At 44.8% G+C, this 21,907-nt stretch overlaps 1 protein-coding gene across 1 annotated transcript in view; it reads left to right on the top strand.

Moving 5' to 3' along the window:
* PLXND1 (plexin D1) overlaps positions 1–21,907 on the top strand; it is a 196,319-nt gene that overhangs the window by 141,174 nt on the left and 33,238 nt on the right. Inside the window, exons 20-26 of the mRNA XM_031955593.1 lie at positions 4,103–4,217; positions 6,390–6,497; positions 6,759–6,871; positions 8,843–8,950; positions 10,239–10,369; positions 11,906–12,104; positions 21,661–21,807. Coding sequence (XP_031811453.1) covers positions 4,103–4,217; positions 6,390–6,497; positions 6,759–6,871; positions 8,843–8,950; positions 10,239–10,369; positions 11,906–12,104; positions 21,661–21,807 — 921 coding nt within the window. The remainder of the gene's footprint in view (positions 1–4,102; positions 4,218–6,389; positions 6,498–6,758; positions 6,872–8,842; positions 8,951–10,238; positions 10,370–11,905; positions 12,105–21,660; positions 21,808–21,907) is intronic.

Genomic DNA, 21,907 nt, shown 5'->3' with positions numbered 1-21,907 from the left:
TGTTTCCTCATCTGTAGAGATAATAATTGCTCCCCAACCCCATAAGGTTGTTGTGAGACTCAGGTTAAAATGTGTGTATATGCAGTATTTCATCTGAGCCTTTATTGACATATAATACAGAGAGAAAGAGATATGGAAGGAAGAGGTGGATAGATGGATGGATGGATGGATAGATGGACAAATGGACGGATGGATGAATAGGTAAATGGATGGATAGATAGATGGACAGATAGATAAATGGATAGATGTTTGGATGAATAGATAAATGATTGATAGATGAAGGGAGAGAAAGATGTCTTGCTTTGGAAACTTTCAAGTTCTCTATAAATATCAGCTATTATTTATTTATATGAATTATAATATGTATAATTATATAGAGCCACATATATTATATATAATAGGTATGTCATTATATTTATTATGTTATGTATATTATCTATAATAGTTGTTTTATGATCTGTAAGTTATGTTTTATATATAGTCATTATATATGTTGTGAAGCTCAAATGAAATACATATAATATACCATGAATATATTATATATATTCTAGATATAATTAGCAATTAATGTAATTAATTGGCTTTTAAGCTCTGCATATCTCAGCTATTATTCTAGCCGTTGAACACGTAGGGTGATTGAAATTCGAGGAGAAGTGACTCCCCTGACTCTAAATCTTGTGTTCTTTCTACTTTGAGAAAAAAATAAAATCTGGCTCGCACTCCCAAGAAGTTGAGGGCCTGCTTAGGGAGAGAAGTGGAAAGTCATTGCAGTTCTAACTGGCCCAGAGACTTTGGCCCAAGTATCCTCCTCTGTAAAATGAAAGAGTTGGACCAAATGACCCTTCTTTAACTAATTAGTGAACAGGGCGAAGCTTCATTACGCTAAGTGCCACCAGATGAATAGCTCTTGGGATGACTGGTGCGGCCTGGAATAAGATGGAAGAAGGGAAGCTCGGTGAGAGCGAGGAAGGGTCAGGGAGGCTTGAGAAGAAGGGAGCAGTCTCCAGGAATTGGGGAAAGAGGCTCCTACCTGTGTCAGGCCGGCCCCGGTCTCTCCCACCTTCTGGAGCAGTTTGCTTCTTGGAGAAGGAAACAAGATGAGACATTTCATTGGAGCTGGCGTGTTACTAAGGGAATAGTCAAGTCTCAGTAGGAGAGCAAAGAAGTGAATCAGCTCCCATCTGGAAAGCTGCCCCAGCCAGTCAGAGAGAGGGAGCTGCTTCACTTACTGTTTCCCCAGAAGGCAGGCAGAACCCTTGACAAGAAGGCATGGATCCGGTTGCCAGATTTAGCATCTCCTGCCCATCCCCATAACCTTTCCAAAAGCCAGAATCTCCTCTGTGGGGCTGGAGATCCAAATGGAGGGAGAGGGATTTTCCCCTAACAATCAGCTATAGCCCCCAAAAAGTGAAGACAGATTTCAGTTCAAGAGGACTTGGATCTCCCCTCTGGAGCTTCTGACTGAGACCGACGCAGTATCACATGTAGCTCTGGGTCCATTGGTTCCCCCCTCCCAAGGATGCTCTTATTCAGAGATAAGTTGGGGTTCGAAGCTGTGCTCCAGATAGTTAAAGTTTTGAAATGTTGCCATTATTCCACGAGCATCAGCACGGCTCCCAGTACCTGAAAGCCTCTCCGGCCAGCCCGTACAGGCAGGTACCACCTGCCCAGTCTGACCCGAGAAACCTACTTCTGAATAGGGAGCTCTGAGGATCTGTACTCAGACACCTTCCGTCTGCCGGACTTCACACCCAGAAATAGCTCCCAAGGATCTCCTTTCCTCCTTATACTGGATCAACTACTGCCTCAGCCTCAGAAAGTGAACGGATCTGTCTGTGTTCTGCTCCCTCCCTGTTTCCCTCGGTAACCTCTCTATGCTCCCTGTCCCAAACGGCCCTTGGGTCCGGTTGTCCCCCTCTGAGCACACTCAGCCACAACATCAGAGGGACTCTGTGGTGAGTGGAGAACCTGGGAATATTCAGTGCTTGTGAGTGAGTGAGCTATTAATTATTTCCTGCACGGTGCTACGTTAAGCTCTGGAGGTTAGAGACAAAAGTTAAAAGTCCCCGTCCCCAGGGAGTTTCATTCTAATGGGTGAGACAACTCGTGTCCCTCGGATGCCCGTAAAGACACAACTTCCTCTCTAAGGGGTCAGCACACCTTCCCCAACTGTGACCTTACACAGGTCACTGCTCTCTGGACCAATTTCCTCATCCATAAAATTAAGTTGATTTGGGTGATTTTTAAAACTTGCTCCAGCTCTATCCACTATGATTGAGCCCTTCCTATGGGAGCTGACAGAACCTATTAATTGGAAAGTGCCTACCTAGGACCTCATATACATGAGGAGTTTAATTACTGTTGGCAGAAGGCTGGACGTGGAACTTTAGCTGGGCACTGGGTCAGTGAGAGGAATTCTGTCCTTTTGGAAGCAAGAGATGCAAAATCATGACCAAAGGGTCCTGCATGACAAGTGCACAAGAAGGAAGAGGAACCATTTTGGGGTCACTGTTGTATGTTGTGCCCTGTGCTGGGTGAATCTGTTCCTGGGTCTCTGGTCCAGTGAGCACCTGAAGATGGGAAGCAGTGAGTTGTGTTTCCTCTGAGGGCAACTGGAGACAAAGAGGCAAACTGGGCATTGCCCTCATTGAGTTTATGGTCTGATAGGGGGACAAGACCAAAGTTCAAGAAGCAGAGAGAATCAAGTTCAGTAATTCAAAGAGGAAAGATCCCTGGAGTTTGGGTTATTTTGGGAAAACTTCCAGGAAGCACTGGAGCTTAGTAGACACAGCTATGACAATAACATTTGTAATAATAATAATAATAGCTGATTTTTAGATAGAGACCTTCAAGAATTGACGTATATAGGGACAGCTAGGTGGTGCAGTGGATAGAGCACCTGCCTTGCAGTCAGGAGGACTTGAGTTCAAATTTGATCTGACACTTAACACTTTTTTGTATGTGTGACCCTGGGCAAGTCACTTAACCCCAATTGCCTCGGGGGGAAAATTTATGTATATTACCTCATTTGATTCCTGGATGTGTTATTATTCCCATTTTACAGATGAGGAAACTAAGACAGAGGGAAATGACTTAGATTAAGTGACTTACCCAAGATCTTACCTCTAAGTAAATATCTGAGACAAGATTCAAATTTAGGATTTTCTGACTCCAAAAGCGACACCACACAGCTGCTTACAGTACAAAATAAACAAGAATAATGTATTTGAAATAAGGAAAATTGGGTTCAAGTCTTGTCTTGGCCATATGCTTTCTGGGTAAACTTTAACCTTTCTGTGTGTGCCTCAATTTGACCTGTAAAATAGGGGGGTAAAGAAGATGACTTTTGAGTCGGAAGGATTTGGATGCGAGACCTGGCTCTGTCCCGTGCTGGCTGTCAGTGCAGCATTCCCAAGATGGTACATTGTGTCCAAGCTCCAATCCAGAGGACTCTTGCTAAACCATGCTGTCCCTCTCCAGACAGACGCAGGGACAGACTGAAGCATCTTTCTGTCTCACATGTGGCTGAAGCAGGAATCTGTTTTGCTAGACTATATATATAATATATTTGTAGCAACTTTTATTTTCTTGCTTTTTCAAAGGGAAGAAGAGAGGAAGGTAGAAAGGAGAGATTTCAGAATTGAAAATAAAATAAAGTAACTTTTTAAAGTGCCTGTATGCTACAGAGTAAGAGCTTCTCAGTCTGCACTGTTAAAATTTGAGTTTCCTGAAAGATAGTTCCCTAGACCAGTAAAGTCACAGGTCAGGACCAAACCCTGCCCCCGCCCCCACCCCGTCCCACCCCCTTGCCTATTTCAGATATTTGTTGTGAGCATCAAAGAGATCATGGCCGCAAAGCATTTGCTCCAGAATGTCAGCTCGTCTGGTGGAAGGAGAGGTGGGATTTGGATGGGTGGTGTAGGGGGGACATTTCAAAGAATATTCTGAGAAAGGGTCTCCTGGCTTTGCAGACTGCCGAAGAGGCCCAGCACCGTCCCAGAGGCAGGTTTCCCTCTTGGGGTTAATGGTGTCCAGGCCCTTCTCTTCCCGCCCCTTCCCTCTGCTGTGGGGTTCTCATATTTCCCTTCCTCCCTCTCCTCAGATCCAGGTTGGAAATTTCAACCAGACCATTGCCACATTGCAGCTGGGCGGGAGCGAGACAGCCATCACCGTGTCCGTGGTCATCTGTAGCATCCTGCTCCTCCTGTCCATCGTGGGTAAGAAGGGAGAGGGCCCTGGACCCTCACTCTGTCTTCCCTCCTTAGCAGTACACTCAGATGTGACCATTTCATGCTGGGGGATCAGGATTGGGGCTCACTGCTGCCTACACCTTGTGGTGCCCCTCACTCCCTCACTACTGACCCACACAACTCTCTGCCCAGCTTACCTCATCCATCTCAAGCCATGGTAGGGCTCCAAGCAGTTTATAACATGGGATTGGGTAGGTAGAATGGGTGTTAGAAGATGGAAGACTTGGGATGCCAGACAAAGTACTTTTGACATTTTTCTGAGGGCAATAGGGAGCCAACGGTGGTTTGTGAGCAGAGATGTTCATGGCACAAACATTTTCATACAAAAAATAAATTTTCTGGGAGTGTATAGGGTATTCTATTTGAAATATTATTTTACCACTCAATGAACAAGCATTTATTAAAGGCCTCCTTTGCATAAGATACTGTAAAAGAAATGTTAGAACCAATACCTAATACTCAGGAAGTCTCGTTTGACCCGATAACCTTCATTTCCCAGGAGATGTATGGCAGAATTCATTAGTGCTGCTAGATGGATGTCTGCTCCAAGGGAATTAACCTTTACAACAAGAACTGCTAGTTTCTTAACAGCCCCGACATCGTTGTCCTTCGCTTTCAAAGCAGACCAAAATGGCATCGCCATGTCAGAATCACGTTACAGTGGGTCTGATTGTGGCTGATCGGACCAACACGAGCTCGGAGTGCTCTGCCACAGCTCGGACTCAAATGGTCCCTATGGACACTTGGGGTGGATTCTGTATTTTGCATTATTTTGCATTTCCTTTGGACTAGTTCTATTCTGCCTTGCTCATAGAGCCCAGCACCTTCCATGTCGAGGGCACGCCATGCTGGGTGCTCCTGTGCCCGTGTCTCCCATGTCACACAATCAGTTCTAAAGTTTTTAAGAGAGACCTTGAAAGTTTCCTCGTATCACTTCCTGACCACCTTGTGAGCGCGTGCCCTGGGCGAGTTCTCCACAAAATAATTTTTTAGCAATCGTATGTTGGACATTTGTACAATGGAGCCAGCCCAGTGGAGTGGTGCTCTCCGCAGTAGAGTTGGAAGGCTTGATAGTTTAGTCCGAGAAAGGACCTCAGAATCTGGTACCTGATCCTGCCAGGTGACCTTCAGAATCTTCCTGAGATGATTCAAATGGAAGCGATTCAGTTTCCTGGCACGGTGCTAATAGGCTGCCCAGGTTTCACAAGCAAACAACAATTAAATTATCCCGGGGGTTGTGTAGACCCTCAATTCGGTGGTCAGTCTAATCCTCTCCTCTCCCACAACTTCCTTCGGAGGCTCCCCAACGCTGAGCTGGCTCTGGCAATACAGGTCTCAATTTCATTATCAATGTGGAGTCCCTAGTGTCTCATTCAATCTGTCTTCCCCCAGATGTCAGGAAGCTTCAACATGAAAGTTGTAACTGTGGCCCTAATCCCGACCCTTACTAATTTCTCACTTCTTGACGTCCCCCGTTGCGAGGGCCTTCCCCTCTAAGATCATCTTCCATTTGCTCTTCTCGGCTCTTCGATGTTCTTCTTTATATCTGTGTTGTCTCCTCCCCGGAATGTAAGCTCTTTGAGAACAGGAATTGTTTTTGTGTTTTTGCCTTTCTTTTTATCCCACTGGTGAGTCCCATGCCTGGCACATGTGCTTAATAAATGCTTGTTGATTGATTGAGACATTTTCAGTAAATATTTTAAAATCTCCTCCCCCAAAAAGATTCCATTACCTCTGCACTCAAGGGGCTCTCAGCCATACTAAAGAGACCACATACACACACAAAGCACATGTTTACACATTCATACACATATAATGCACATATGCACATATAATGTGTATTATTCACACACACAGAGAAATAACCACACTAGGGCCAAGTGAATGGTGTAGTTACCATGACCCATTAAAGCAGAGATCAGCCTGGACTGGGGCGATCATGGAGGGCTTGAGGGCAGGAATAAGACGAGGATGATTATTTTAATATGCCCGGCTTCTCTGTGGGAAGAGGAATTCCCCTTACTATGCCTGCCTCCTGGTAACAGATGAGATTTGTTAGCTAAGGTTGTCATGCTCCATGCAAAGCAACAGCCGGGGACTCCTGGATGACCCTCATCCTCCTTCCTCCTCTTCCCCAAGGGCTGTTTGTTTTCTGTACCAAGAGCCGCAGAGCTGAGCGATACTGGCAGAAAACCTTGCTGCAGATGGAGGAAATGGAGTCCCAGATCCGTGAAGAAATCCGCAAAGGTAATTTTGGAAGCCCACATGGCACGAGGACCCCAGGCAGGGTGGAATGGGAAGAGCAGTGGTTGGGAAGTTAGGAGACCTGGATTCCACATAGGCTTCTGTTATCTGGCCGTATGAAAAATGAGCTCCCCTATCCCAGGTATCCCTGCTGTCCTGGAAGAATTGAATGGGAGGAAGCCTGAGGCAGCCCTGTTTGGATAGGATGAAATCTTTACAGGAGGATGTATGGTTCATGTCTATCTTGGGTTTTCTGACCAACAGGCTTTGCTGAATTGCAGACAGACATGACAGACTTGACCAAAGAGCTGAACCGAAGCCAGGGCATCCCCTTCCTGGAATATAAGCACTTTGTGACCCGGACTTTCTTCCCCAAGGTCAGAAGCACTCTTGTTCAGAGCGGGGTCCTTCTTGAGGCCCCCAGCGATGTGGAACCTTAAACACATTCTTTGTCGCCTGCCTTGTGGTGTGATACAAAATGCAGGCTCTGGAAGTAGGAGAGGTACATAGGTTCTGGTCCAGGTTCTTCCGTAACTGAACTGGGTAACTTCACTTTTCCAAGCCTAAGTATTCTCATCCATCAAATAGCCATAGCAATGATCACTAGGCTACCTCCCCCTCCCACCAGGGATGTTGAGAGGATGAAATGAGATAATGGCTGAAAAACAGCTTCATCTTTTGTAAAATGAGACTGTCAGTTCTCTAAAAATCCATGTCACTCCTAAATCCAAATCTCCAGCCTATGACCCTGACCATAGAGGCTGTTTTTGTCCTCTATTTGACAGAGTAGGAAACTGAGATTCAGAGTAGCCCTCCCAGTTGCCCAGGATTACCCATTTACTAGTAGATTAGCAGGACTATTTCCTGCTTCTCCAACCTCCCCAGCTTATGTCTTTTTCCAACGAACTACATGGTTTTCCAGGCAATGGCCCAATGGAAAAGATCACTGTGTACATGGGGGGAAGGCAGCCGGCCCTTTGGTTGCCGAGTCTTATCTCTCCCCCCTCCCCAGATATTCCTTCAGCCGTCCTGACACCCAGTATAAATCCCTGGGGGGCTGGTTCCTCTCTTCCTGGAGTCTGAGCTTACACTCCTGGTAGATTGGTTCCCCATTTTCATAGTCCATCTCAGAAATGGCCACATCCCACCCTGGCTGTGGATGAGATGCATCCAGTCCATGGGCCTCCCGCCTCCTGGTGTCCATTTGGCAGTGCCATCTGTTGCCTGCACAGCATCAATAAGCCCAGCATTCCTGGGGGCCCCATTGGGTGACCGCCTCTTCTGCCAGCCTTCCGTCTCCCTTCCATGGGCGGGGATAGCCTTGTCCCAGCTGCCTTCGGGAAGGTGAAAGGTGAGCTCAGAAAAACTCCTGAGGCTTTGCTGGACAGGGCCACACATAGCCCAGGCTTCTGCTCTACAGGAATCTCTAACTGCTGGGTTCCCTGGACTCTTCACTGGGAGATGCTAAAGCAATCCTGCTGCTTCCCAGATTTCCAGGTGGTTCATTTTACTGAGCTGGCAAAACGGTCTCCTTCCCCCAGCCCAGTGCTTGGAAAGTATTACCATTGGAAAGAGACACCAAGTTTTTCTACTTGTTTGTATCCTAATTCATCCTTTAAGAAAAACAAAAGCTTTCCTAAGTTCCTTCCTACAGGGCAGTCTTGAGTCCTAGCGTTCTGCTTAGAGAGCCAGCCAGGGACTAAGGGGCTCAGGGCTGGCCTGGCCAAGCTCACAGACCGAGGAAGCGAGGCCCAGTGGAGAGGGCCACAGGGGAACCAGCCAGGGACTAAGGGGCTCAGGGCTGGCCTGGCCAAGCTCACAGACTGAGGAAGCGAGGCCCAGTGGAGAGGGCCACAGGGGAGCCAGCCAGGGACTAAGAGGCTCAGGGCTGGCCTGGCCAAGCTCACAGACTGAGGAAGCAAGACCCATGAAGGAGAGGCTGGCCTGTCTAAGCTCACAGATCAAAGGAAGCAAGGGAGAGGGACATGGGGAATCTGCCAGGGACTAAAGGACTCAGGGCTGGCCTGCTCAGGTCCAAGGAAGCGAGGCCCAGTGGAGAGGGCCATAGGGGAGCCAGGGACTAAGGGTCTCAGGGCTGGCCTAGTCAGGCCCACAGAGTAAGGGAAAAGAGGCCCATTGGAGAGGCTACAGGGGAACCTGCCAGGGACTAAGGGACCCAGGGCTGGCCTGGCCAGGCCTACAGGCCCAAGGAAGTGAGGCCCAGTGGAAACAGCCAAGGGCCAGAAGAGGGGGGAGGTAGAGGGAGGATTCTTCAGCCCCTCCTCGGAGAGTGGCTTTACCCTCCATGACTGTCTCCCATCCTTATCCTGGTCTTTCTCTCCTTGCAGTGTTCCTCCCTCTATGAGGAGTGCTACATTCTGCCTTCTCAGCCGCTCAACTCCCAGGGGGGAGCTCAGGTCCAGGAAACTCATCCACTACTTCTGGGGGAGTGGAAAGTGAGTATGCCAGATGCAAGCACTGCCCAGAGACCTGGAGCCCCGTGGCCAGGGACCAGATCCTCTCCATTTCAGACAGTCATTTCCTCTTCTGTCCCCCTCTGAGACTTTAGAGGCACAAAGGCATGAGATATGTGTCCCTCAGCCTTCCTGTTGGATTCCTTATCAAGCTGGGCCTGCCTGGAGATTCCAGAGAACTCAGCCCTCGGCCCCCCTCACTTACCATTCTCAATTGTGCTTGGAGCCGGGGGTGGGGGCTGGGGGAAACTCATAACCTGAGAGAGAGAGAGAGAGAGAGAGAGAGCATAATTACAGCAGCCAGTTAACATCACCCCCCAAAGCAAGCTCATTTATGATTATTATTTCTAATGACAATCAGACTCCATTAGCAAATGTTGCATCGCTGCATAGAACAGTTTTATCCTGGGTTGGATCATCAACCTTGTTGATTCCTGCTGGATTCAACACCAGAGGAACTGGCTCTCACCACCATCAGTGTACTAGCTGTGGGATCTCAGTCACAGCACTAACCTCTCTGGTCCTCACTGCTCAAGGAGATGCAATAGGGGGTTATCTTTGCCCCTTGACCGCAGCATCCACACAGTTATTCTGCATGGCTGGCCTTGGGATTAGGGTACTGGGGTGTGTGTCCCAAAGAGGCTCCGAAGACGGAGGCAGTGATGCTCTGGATGGACTGTGACCTTGCGGGATGGACGGGGAGGTGGCAGGATTCAGTGAGGGGGATTCTCACATCCTAGTTATCCCCAAGGTCTTAGAGTGTAAGAGATATAGGGATCGTCCACTCCTACACCGTGATTTACAGATGAGGAAACTGAGTCCCACAGTAGTGAAATAACACAGCCGGGACATGATTGAAACCCAGCTCCTCTAATGGGAATACAAAGAACAGAGTTTGGAGTTAGGAAATCTGGGTTCTGGTCCCACCTCAGCCACTTGCTGTCTGTGTGCTCTTAGGGGAGTCATTTTGATCTTTCTCAGGCTAAGTTTCCTATTCTGTAAAAATAATTTAATTGATCTCTAGGATCCTTTGCAATTCTGTATGCAAAGGGAGTCAAGCACATGTGCTTCTGTGCCTCCCGCTCCCCATTTTACTTCTAGTTTCAAATAACACCCACCCCAGAGCTCAGGGCTGGCCTGAGGGAAGCGAGGCCCAGTGGAGAGGGCCACAGGATGGGGGCCATGTAAGGGAAGCACCAAGGAGAGGAGAAGAGGGGTAGGCTGGCCTTCCCCACCCATAGGAGCTTCTTAACCTCTGGTTCCTCTGCAGATCCCTGAGAGCTGCCGGCCCAACATGGAGGAAGGGATCGCCCTATTCTCCACCTTACTCAACAACAAGCACTTCCTCATTGTCTTTGTCCATGCTCTGGAGCAGCAGAAGGATTTTGCTGTTCGAGACAGGTCAGTGAAACTCTCCCCTCCTGGATCATAAAATGAGATTTGATTATCCTGAAGGTTCCTTCATTCCCATGTCTCATGTTCTTCAGAAGTAACACTGTCATCTCATTCTTGCTAATAGTCATTATTATAGTAATGGACCTCCCTCCCTCACCTTTCTATGGTCCCATATGAATGTAACAACTGTTAATTCCTAGACCTAAGAAATTATGGAGGGAACTGGAGAGAGGAGTGTGAATGGCTCTGAGTGCCATTAGCCTGGAGCCATGGAGAGCTTTGAAAGCTGGTTCCTGAATCCTATTGTAGGGTTATATCCCATCAATGAAGGATGTCCTCATCCCTTGCAGGGTTCGCAGTGTTCTTTCTCCCTGTACCACCTCCCACATCCCACCTTTGTACACATTGTCTCTCCCTCCTCAGTTCTACGGCATAGCTCCCCAAACACTTCCCACAAGAGACTTTCCCTTGTTCCTACAATTGTTAATGCCACCACCACCATCAAAATCACTTAGTCTATATATTCTGTGCAATGTGCCATGATAATTGGCCTTGGAGCTAAGAACTGACTTCAAATCCATCCTCAGACACATACTGACTGTAATCCTGGGCAAGTCATGGTGTTTAGGTAAATTTTTAGTTTAGGGTTTTTTTAAATTTAGTTTAGGTTAGTTTAGGTCAAACTCACATCAAAATGGGAGCCACTAATCCTTGCAGAAGAATCCCTGTAGGCTGCATACAAACTTAGTTTTAAAATGTAATATTTGTTGTTGTTCTTCAGTAATGATTCATTTGTATCTCATTTGGGGTTTTCTTGGCAAAGATTCTGAAGTGGTTTGCCATTTCCATCTCCAGCTCAATTTACAGATGAGGAAACTGAGGTAAATAGGGTAAAGCGACTTCCCAGAGTCACATAGGTAGTAGGAGTCTGAGCCAGATTTGAACTTAGGAAGATAACTCTAGGTCCAACACTCTATCCATCTATCTATGCTTTATCTCATTTTATTTATTTAGCTAAATATTTTCCAATTACACTCTGGTTCAAGTCTGATTCAAGATGCACTCAGGATTATTGTGGGCTTTGGATTTGACAACTGCTCTAAGCAGCTCTCTAAGATAGAACACAAAGAAGGTGGCAATCTGCATTGGTAGAGAGGGTTTCCTCCTCTGGAAGTTTCCTATATCCATGACCTCCAGCTATTTGTTGTATCAACCTGTGCTTTGTACATACTTAGCTACATCCATCATGTTTCTCCTCAGCAAAAAGGAAGCTCCTTCATGGCTCATGAGGGACAATGGCTTTGCTCCACTCGGCGTATTTGTCATGAGGGTTTTATTTTGTTATTGTGACTTATTTGTCATGGAAGAAGATAAAGTAAAAGTTTGTTAACTAGGAAAAATAATAAAATATAACACAATTAAAAAGAAAGAATGTAAGCTGAGAGCAAGATTTATTGACATTTAGTCCCATTGCCCCCATTGCTTGGAACCATAATTCATCCTTGCTGTTGAATTGAACTGGTTTCTGGGCCCTACCCTCAGGTGCAACCTGGCCTCCCTGCTCACCATCGCTCTGCACGGGAAGCTGGAATACTACACCAGCATCATGAAGGACCTGCTTGTGGACCTCATTGATGCCTCAGCCTCCAAAAATCCCAAGCTGATGCTTCGCCGGACTGAGTCTGTGGTGGAGAAGATGCTCACCAATTGGATGTCCATCTGCATGTACAGCTACCTGCGGGTAAGGGATGGGAGCACTCTGGGTCTCTTGGGGTCTGTGGTAACTGCAACAGCTGCCTAGATCTCTGGGCCTAGTTAAATCCAATTCAATTTAACTAAGAGACTTTTCCCTTCAAGTACCAGCTATGCACCCAGACCAGGCTAGGTGCCTGGGGAGAGATGCAAAGAAGCTGCAAGATGGGATCCCTCTCCCTAAAGAGCCCACAGTAGGATAGGGGAGACAGGCTAAGATCATATGGTATCTGCCCTAAGTGCTGGAGAATAAGGTTAAAGGAAGGAAAGATCAGTGTGGTGGGGAGGTCAGTCAGTAAGGCTTGAGCTAGGTCTTGAAGAATTGTTGGGGAAAAAAGGGAGAATATTCCCACTTTGGAGGAATGCCACAAATGATCCCTCTGGGCTCTGCCCTCCCCAGGCCTCATCTGGAGTCCAGGGGCCCCAAGGTTTAAGAAAGATATTGCTATTCCAAGACTTGGGGGTGGAAAATGCCATTCTCCTCCAGAGAGAGAACTATGGAAACTGAGGGCGCGTTGAAGCACAGTATTTTCACCTTTTGTTTTTTTTTTTGTTTCTTTTTTCTTGTGGATTTTTCCCTTTTGGTCTGATTTTTCTTGCACAACACAACAGATATGGAAATATGTTTAAAAGGATTGCACATGTTTAACCTGTATCAGATCACTTGCTGTCTAGGGGAGGGGTGAGGTAAGGGAAAGAGGGAGAAAAAATTGGAACACAAAATCTTACAAAAATGAATATTTTTGCATGTATTTGTGAAAATAAAATATTATCAAAATTTTTTAAAAAGAGACATTGCTAAATTGGAGAACAGGCAGACCTTTAGATTTGGATCCCAATAGACATTTAGTTAAGGGTACAGGGTGGGGTGTGTGTGTTCTGGTTAAAGAGAAGGTTCAGTCATGGGGGAGGGGGGATTTCTTCTGAGTTCAGCCTGGTCCTGATGACTGATGAGGTCCCTTCCAGCTCTTTGAATGGCTCAGATAAACATCTCGAGGTGGGAAAATAAACACAGTATGTATATACCATGGAATGGGGCAGTGTGTGCCATGGATAAAGGGCCAGCCTTCGAGTCAGAGAAACCGGGTTCTGCCTTATTCTGGCTCATGTAAGTTATTTAAGGTCTCCAGGCCCCAGAAACTCTCCAGTACTGTAAACTGCAGAACATGGTAGGGAGTTTTCTTATCAGCAGTTTTTTTTTTCACTGTTGGAATCACAGATTTGGCCTGTGTTGTGTGAGAGTGAAGAGATCAGCCACTGGAAGAGAGGGTTCATGCAGGGGAATATGAGTAGATATAATTGAATGGCTGGGCTAGGGCCAGTGAGAAGTTAGACTTGATCCTGAGGGTACTGGGCAGTTATTCAACGTTCTTGAACAGGAACACTGAAATGATAAATTAGAATTGTAAAAAGATTCATAAATGATCCAACTCAACCTCAGAGTAAATGAGGTATCTCTAGTCTGATGCCTGCTACTAGGCTGGAATTGTGGCTCTCAGTCCAAGGGGTCTCACTAACAAACCCACTGCTCTTACAAGTTCATCAAACACTTTCCTTCTCCCAACCCTCCAGTCTGCACTGAGCTCTGAGGGCAATTGTGGAAGCAGAGGATCTTAGCCCTGGAAGACAAATACTGTCAGTGTGATTTAGCTAAGGTATTTCCTTTAACAGGAGGAGAAACTGAGGCTCAGAGAAGGAAAGTGGTGGGCTCAAGGCTATACAACTGATTAACCCAGAGCTGGGACTAGAACTCAGTTCTCCTGATGATGAAACCAGAAAGAACGACAAAACAGCTTTGTTTTATATGTGTGTTCACACATACCATGTATACACATATATATGTATGTGTCTATAGTCTATTTTAAATATAAATATATGTACATACATACAATGTATATGCACATATAAATATCTACATGTGTATGTAGTACATACATATATACACACAATGTGTATACACAAACATATAAATATATGTAGGTATATATATAGAATATATTTATATATACATGCATGTACATGTATAAAATATGTATACACTTATACATATAAATATGTATGGTATATCTTTATACATGCATGTACACACACATATACATATAAATATGTATGTGTGTGAGTTTAGTGTATTTTATATACACACATGTACATATACACATATATAAAATTCTCATTTTAGAAATAAGGAAATAGAGACTCAGAAAAGTTGTCATTTACCCTTGGGTGAAGAGCTAGCCAGTGTCAGAGCCGGGGTTCTAATTCAGGTCTCTAGACACCAAACCTAGCCCTGCTTCCTCGATACCACGATATTCCAACCTCAGACACAAAATCCCAGGGAAGCATCTGTTCTAGGGATTTGAGAAAAACTCATTTCCCAAGCACCATTCAGCAAGAAAGGGGTAATTTGGGGCCCACTGCACAGGCTGCTTTCTGGCTTCTGTGGCAGAACAGCCAGAGTCCCGGCTTGGCTTTCTGGTGGCTGATGCAGTGTCTGTGTCCTGGGCATCGCAGGAGCGGGCTCGGTTGGTGACACGTGATGTGCTCAGCGTATTCCATGTGAGCAGCCTTGTCACCCTGGAGACCCTAAACCTGGAATTTGTCTCAAACCAGTTAAAATTGGATCCACATTGGCCGTCAGTGACAAAGGCTGTGGAGTTGGTAGCTGGAGAGAATGCTGGGAAGGGGATGCTCTTTTGCTTTGGAGGCAAAAACTATATTAGTTTTGTGCAGAAATGTCCCCTCATTCACATGCAGATGCATGCAAAAGTATACTCATAGACAGCCATTTACACACACTTGTACAAATGCTCCTATAATTACACAAAACTCATACATGGAATATAACATAGTCTAATTATATATTATGTTGCAATATATTATATATAATGAGAAAATATATTACTGTAGCATATAATTATATCTTATATAAGATACATATAGATACATATGATATGATTATAATGTATTGTTATCTAGTATCTAATATATAATTCTGTATTATAGAGTTACATATAATATAGTATTCCCTGTTATATATTGGATAACACAACTATATATTATCTATAATATATGGCATATCATTATATAATTTATAGTATAACCACATATAATTATATATCCTATAATTACACGTTATGCTTGTTATGCTGTATTATGTTATATTACATGCAATATATACAGGATATCCTAAAAGTCTGAGTGTGGTTTTAAGCTTTAATGTAACTTAAATACTGACAGTTTCAAGTTATTAAAGCTTTAAGCTGCATTCAAACTTTTGGCACATCCTGTATACACACAGAGAAGCTTACACACATGGGCGTCAGCTGTAAAGAGTGCTGAATTCAGAAGTCAGTTTTTAAAAATATTGAATTTGGGATAAGACGAGGTGAGTGTAAATCTGGGCTCCAATGTTTCCTCCATCTGTGACCTCAGTTAAGTTGCTCCAGACTTCAGGTTTTTTTAACTATAACATAAAGGGGTAAGAGTATGATCTCCAAGGTCCCTTCCGGCCCCAGATCTCTGGTCTCAGGATCCTTCAAGGCACTGATTTGTCCAAGGTCACACAGCTGGCTAGTGTCAGAAGTGAGGCAGGTCCTTAGTCTCCTGAATCTCAATCTATAGGCTGTCTTCCTCTTCTCTCTCACCTCAGAAGGCTCCCTAGAAATTATTTCATCTGTCCCCAAACATGCATTGAATACAACTACCAAGTCATTGTTCCCTTCCCATGGAAGAACAAGAATGAGGATGAGAATGGACTTTAGAATCTGCTGTGAAATCTGTAAGCCCACCCAGGTTGTCTGCCTTATGCTGGCATTTCTCCTCCTATTCTAGGGGAAAGCAGCTAGGGGAGGAGTGGACAGAACTCTAGTCTTGGAGGTTTCACTCCAGCCTCAGGCACTTACTAGTGTCTGGGCAAATCATTGGCCTTTTTCTCCAGTCTCAGTTTCCTCATCTCTAAAAATGGGGCTGATAATAACACCCACCCTCCAAGAAGTTGTGAAGCTCATATGAGATTAATCATTGTAAAGCCCTTTGCACTGTGCCTGGCACAGAGTAGGCACTTTAAAAAATGTTCACTATTATCAATTCCATTCAATGAGCACTAATTAAAATGGTGTCTTCTATAATATGCCAGCCCTTGGAGATAATTCAAGACAAAACCCTAAAAATAGAACCTGCCTTCAAAAAGCTTAGGTTCTATTGTGAGATAAAACAAATTAATGAACAAGTAAGCGCAAGATAATATGGAAGAAAGGGTGTTCGCAACTCACAAACAGAAGGAACAGAAAGGACTTTTAATAGGAGGAAGCCCACAAGCTGAATCCTGAAGGAAAATAGGGATTCTAAAAGGCAAAGATATTGGGAGGGGGGGAGCTTACAAGGAATGAGGAGACAGTCTAGGTGAGGTTCAGAGAAGTGTACATTAGCCAGTTTGGAAGGTTTGAAAGATAGAGGCTATTAAGGGAAAGTGGAGGGCTTCTAATGCAAACTGGAGAGTTTATCTTTCATGTTAAAGGAAATAGGGAGCCACAAATGGTTCCTTAACAGGAAAGTGTTGACGTTGTGCTTCAGTGAGCTTATTTTGGTAGCTGTGTGGAGGTTGTGTTGAAGAAGGAAGTGCCTGGAAACTCCCCTTAGTCCATCTCCCACTGTGACAAACCAGATTCCCATATAGCCAGCAGAAAAAGGACAAACAGTAACCACAGAAAATGGGGAAAATCATTTCCTCTGGTCCCACATGCTGGGCTTGTGGCTTCGGCCACCTGAGCATGCTAGATGTAATCTGTTGTCTGGGTGCCCCCCATTGTTGAATTTCTCAAGAGAGCCTGGGGACAAGGATCCTCCATTCAGGTCAGCTTCACTGATGTAATTCCGGGTTGAGTGACCCCAGAGATGCCCACTTTCTCACACCTTGTGCCCACCCTAGTCCTCACTGGCCCCGGCCCCTGACAGCTCTCTCTCAGAAGACATTTATGACGATGATGGGCTTGCTTTTCATTCCAAAGTGATTCTAGTTAATCATGGCATCTATTTGAAACAGCTGTTTCAGGGTCTCTTTGTGGTACAGTGGAAACTTTCCAGACCCCTGGGCTGTGCCTGCTGAGTTAATATAACATGACACAGACATTTGTTTTATATTAGTGCTCTGCTGGCCCACTGGTCCTATCATTTTGGGAAAGAAGGAAAAAATGGAAGAGAACTGCTCTCTGAGAGGGGGGGAATCTTTAGATTCTCCATTAGTTGAAGCAGAGATAATAATAGGAAGCCATGAGAAGCCTCTGAGAATCCTAGAACCTTGCAGCTGGATGGGACCTTAGAACACAGAATATATGATTTAGCAAAAACCTTGAAAGTCAGAAATGTTAAATTGAGAGTCAGGACTTGAAGGAACCTAGAACATAAAATATTAGACTTGATGGGAGCTTAGATAATAGAAATGTACACTTAAAGGATGTTAGAATAAGAAGGAACCCTACAACATACAATATTAGACTCGATAGGATCTTGGATCATAGAAATGTATGCTTAAAGGATGTTAGAATAAGAGGGAACCTTATAACATACAATATTAGACTTGATGGGAGCTTGGATCCTAGAAATGTATACTTAAAGGATGTTAGAATAAGAAGAAACCCTACAACATACAATATTAGAGTTGAAGGGAGCTTGGATCGTAGAAATATACGCTTAAAGGATGTTAGAATAAGAGGGAACCTTACAACATAGGATATTTGTTCTTGGCAGGGACCTTAGAACAAAGAAATGTTAACTCATAGGATGTCAGAACTGGAATATAGAACATTAGAGCTGTCAGAGACCTTGGAACACAGAACTATTAGCACATGGAATGACAATACTGGAAGGGAACTTGGGCCATAAAATATTAGAGCACAGAATAGAAAATTAGAATGAGAAGGGATCTTGGAACATGTAATGTCACCTACAGAATGCCAGAAATAGAACATAGACTATTAGAGCTGGAGTGGATGTTAGAACATAATCTAGTAGAAGGTAGAATCATGAAATAACAAAGATGGGAGGAACCTCATCTTCTAATGATCTCATTTTGCAAGTCAATTGATCACTCAGTAAATATTAAGCAACTCCTTCATTCAGCACATAAAAATGAAACAGTCCCCATCTTTGAGAAGTTGATAGAGAGTGCTGAGAATCAAAGGGATGAAAGTACCAATTCACGGTCAAATACAGTCATGCAGCATAATCGGGGTAGCAAAAGTATTTTCCAGGTGGGGAAAGTTGGCCTAGACTTTGGGCTCCAATTCAGGAGAAGTTCCTGGGCTAAACAAGATAGAATCTTTTGTGAGTAAGTGGTCACACTAGCTGCTCATTAGACTTTTTTCCTTTCAGGAATGTTGGTTCACCATGATCTTGTGGCCTTTTTGCCCAAAAGTCTAAATAATTTGGCTTTATTTTCTTCCCCCCTCAATACTTCTTTATTGGTTGGGGAGGGCTTGGAGATGTAATCTCTACTACAGGGGTGCAGAGTCTGGGCTAGAACCCTCGTTCTAGAAAGAACCTTTCTCTCTATCAGGCCCCTCTCCATGTCCATTTGAGACATCCATGATGTCTCAAAGCTTGTCTTGTCAGTGTTCAGGACAGGGCTGGTTCTACCCTTCAGGTTGAGAACAGGCATTCTTATCAGAGCAGAAAAAATCAAAATTTAGCTATGGGTCAGCATTCGGGGAGGAGAAAGGATTTGGCAAAAACTGCTCCTCTGGGCTGTCTAACTGTCCTTTCAGTCACCCAGTATACTAACTAACCCATGTTGGTTCTCAGGAACCAAAGAGCAATAAAGTTACATTATGCTGTGGCAGCTAGGTTGGCTCAGTGGAGAGAGCATGAGCCCTGAAATCAGGAGGATCTAAGTTCAAATCTGCCCTCAGACACATTTTCTAGCTGTGTGACTCTGGGCAAGTCACTTAGTCCCAATTGCCTCAGGGGGAAAAAAGTTACATTATGCTATGTCTTAGAGCATAACTGATTTTAGGGCTCAAGAGAACAGACCCACATAGCTAGGCAAGTAACTTCACCTCTGGTTGCCTTATTTTCCTTCAGATGGACCTCACAGAGTTGTGAGAATTAAATGAGATAAATGAGAAAATAACCAAATGAGATAAAATTTTGCACAGTACCTAGCCCATAGCAGAAACTTGTTAAGTATTTATTAACTAAAAAACCTTTGACTGGCTCCATTTGGCCAAACAGTGTCCAGCCAAAGAGTCTATCAGTATCTGGGGATGTTCCCAACAGGCAGATGTGAAATCTAAGTTATAAATCTCAAAGGGGGAAATCCAGTGCAGCATCAAGAAGGAAAGTGAGTGCCAATGGCTTCCCATCAGGAATGGGAGTTGCTGTCCAAACCGATGTGGTCTTACCTACCTTGGACTCCAGTGTAGCCCACATGGCTATTCCAAAATTACTGGTGTAGTATTGTCCAGGCCAGTATGTGGATTTACTCTCTGTCTTTATTCCAAAAGGAAATTCTCTTATAGGGTAGAGAGATGTTAGAAAGTGATAGCAATATTTTTTCAAAGGACAAAACTTGAGTTCAAATCTGGTCTCGGACACTTAACATTTCCTGACTGTGTGACTCTGGGTAAATCACTTAAACCCAATTGTCTCAGAAAAAAAAAAAAGGCATCGATATAGCTTTTTTTTTCAGAATGTACACTGATCCAGGAGTCACGAGACTTGGGTTCTAGTCTTAACTCTGCCACTGACTCACTGTGTATATGTGACTTTGGGCAATGAATTAATTAGTAAGTATTTACAAAGCACCTACTATGTGCAAAGCTCCTATCCCAATGCCAAGGATGCAAAGACAAAAGAAACATTCTTTATCTTCAAAGAGCTGGCTTTCTTTTGGGGGAAATAACATGAATAATGTCAGCTTATGTAAAATAAACTCACATAAAATTCATTCTCTCCTAAATTTTAGAAGGGAGAGACTCTAGCAGTTGGAGGGTTGAGGAAGAAGGTTTCACTGAGGAGGTGATATATGAGCTGAGCTTTGAGGAAATGAGGACCTCAGTTTTCTCATCTTTAAAATGAGTTTGGTTTTAAGGGTCTCTAGAGTCCCCTTTAGCTCAAGAATTCTGGGAGTCGGGGAGAAGGAAAAAGTCCCCAGGGGAAGGAAGATTGAGGTGGGACCTTGAGATTAAATATAAACTTCCACTTACTGTAAGGGAAATTTAAGGATAAAGATCTGGCTAGGCTCCAGGGAATATTCCAAACAATATGTCTGGCTCATTAGAGAGAACAGGAGGGGGGAAAAAGTCAACTTCAGCTCGTGAAACTTTCCCCCAAACATATGACCCAGAATCCCAGCTGTGGTCCAGAGCCATCCAAATGCTGCCATCCATCTTGGAGCTCCCATTATGGGGACAATGTCTGGCCACATTCAGACTCCCGCGTGACCCGCAAGAACCCCTGTGTCCCAGCCACAATACCAGACTCAGTGAGAAGAGGCCAGAGCTGGACTGTCCTGGAAAACGGAACTTAACAGCTGAGATACCGATCTCTCCCTGTTGAATCCCCTCCACCCCCTGCCGAATCAGCATGGTTAAATTTCCCCTCAGCTGGGCCAAGTCAGAGGGAGGTTTCTGACTTTGGTCCAAACCAGTTTTCCCAGCAGCCATCCAAGGAACCGCCGGAGCTGCCCATCCCTACTTTGCTGCTTCCCAAACTTGGGTATCTGATTAGGGGTTTGCAGGTTTTTACCACAGCCCACGGTTTCCGACTCTCCGGGCCAAGGATCGATTTAAAACTGAAACAAATGAGGGATATGAATTTCCCTATCCCCCAGCCCACCCCTCTCCATTCCCATCCCCTACTCAAATAAGACCAAACAAAAGTGATCAGTCCGGGAGCCCAGTGATGCTCGGGCATCTGGAATGTTCTCAATTCCAGAGGGAGTACCAACAGGCTGGGAAGTGACTGTGTTCCTGAGGTCTGTTCATAGATGAGGGATTAACCCAGCAGAATTAAATAACAATGGACTATTTTTAGGATTCTGGAAGGTTTTCTAAACAATGTAGGGTTGGTTCCAAGTTTGGGTCTCCAGAAGATTTGGAACCCAGATTGATGAGTTGATTACTAACCATCATCCCCTTCTGGAGATCAGGAAAAGTGTGTTGGTAAAAAGCAGGCTTCTGGCCACGGGATAGGATGTTGGTCAAGTATCAATCAATTAGTCAATCAATAGCATTTGTTCAACACATATAATTAAGACTATTCAGAGAACTCCCATATAAGGAAATTCTCCCTGCTATTGCAAAATGGCATCTTCTACAACTTAGTAGCAGGCACTTAATAAGTGCTCATCGATTGATTGATTTTGACACTTGGATGACATTCTGCCTTTGGCCAGAGGATGCTCCTTAGGCACACATATTTGTGTAGGACTCTCCTGTCCGGTTTCCAAGATCAGATTTGAAGTGCGAGAGTGGGTGGTCTATTTGGCTCATTGAAGAAAGCTTTTGGTTTATCCCTGTTCCCATCCCCATTTTCTTCTGTTTCCCCAGGAGACCGTGGGTGAGCCCTTCTTCCTGCTCCTGTGTGCCATCAAACAGCAGATTAACAAGGGATCCATCGATGCGATCACCGGGAAGGCTCGCTACACGCTTAACGAGGAGTGGCTGCTGAGAGAAAACATCGAAGCCAAACCCAGAGTGAGCCGCTCAACTTCCCTCCAGCAGTACCTGTGGAAGGGAGCTCTCCTCCACCAAGAGATGGGTTTTGGGGTAGAAGGGATTGATTAGAGTAGCTGCC

The sequence above is a fragment of the Sarcophilus harrisii genome, chromosome 1 (assembly GCF_902635505.1).
Source record: "Sarcophilus harrisii chromosome 1, mSarHar1.11, whole genome shotgun sequence".
In the NCBI taxonomy this organism is placed as follows: Eukaryota; Metazoa; Chordata; class Mammalia; order Dasyuromorphia; family Dasyuridae; genus Sarcophilus; species Sarcophilus harrisii.
Note: the sequence above shows the minus strand (reverse complement) of the source record. Positions and strands in the feature narration are given on the sequence as shown.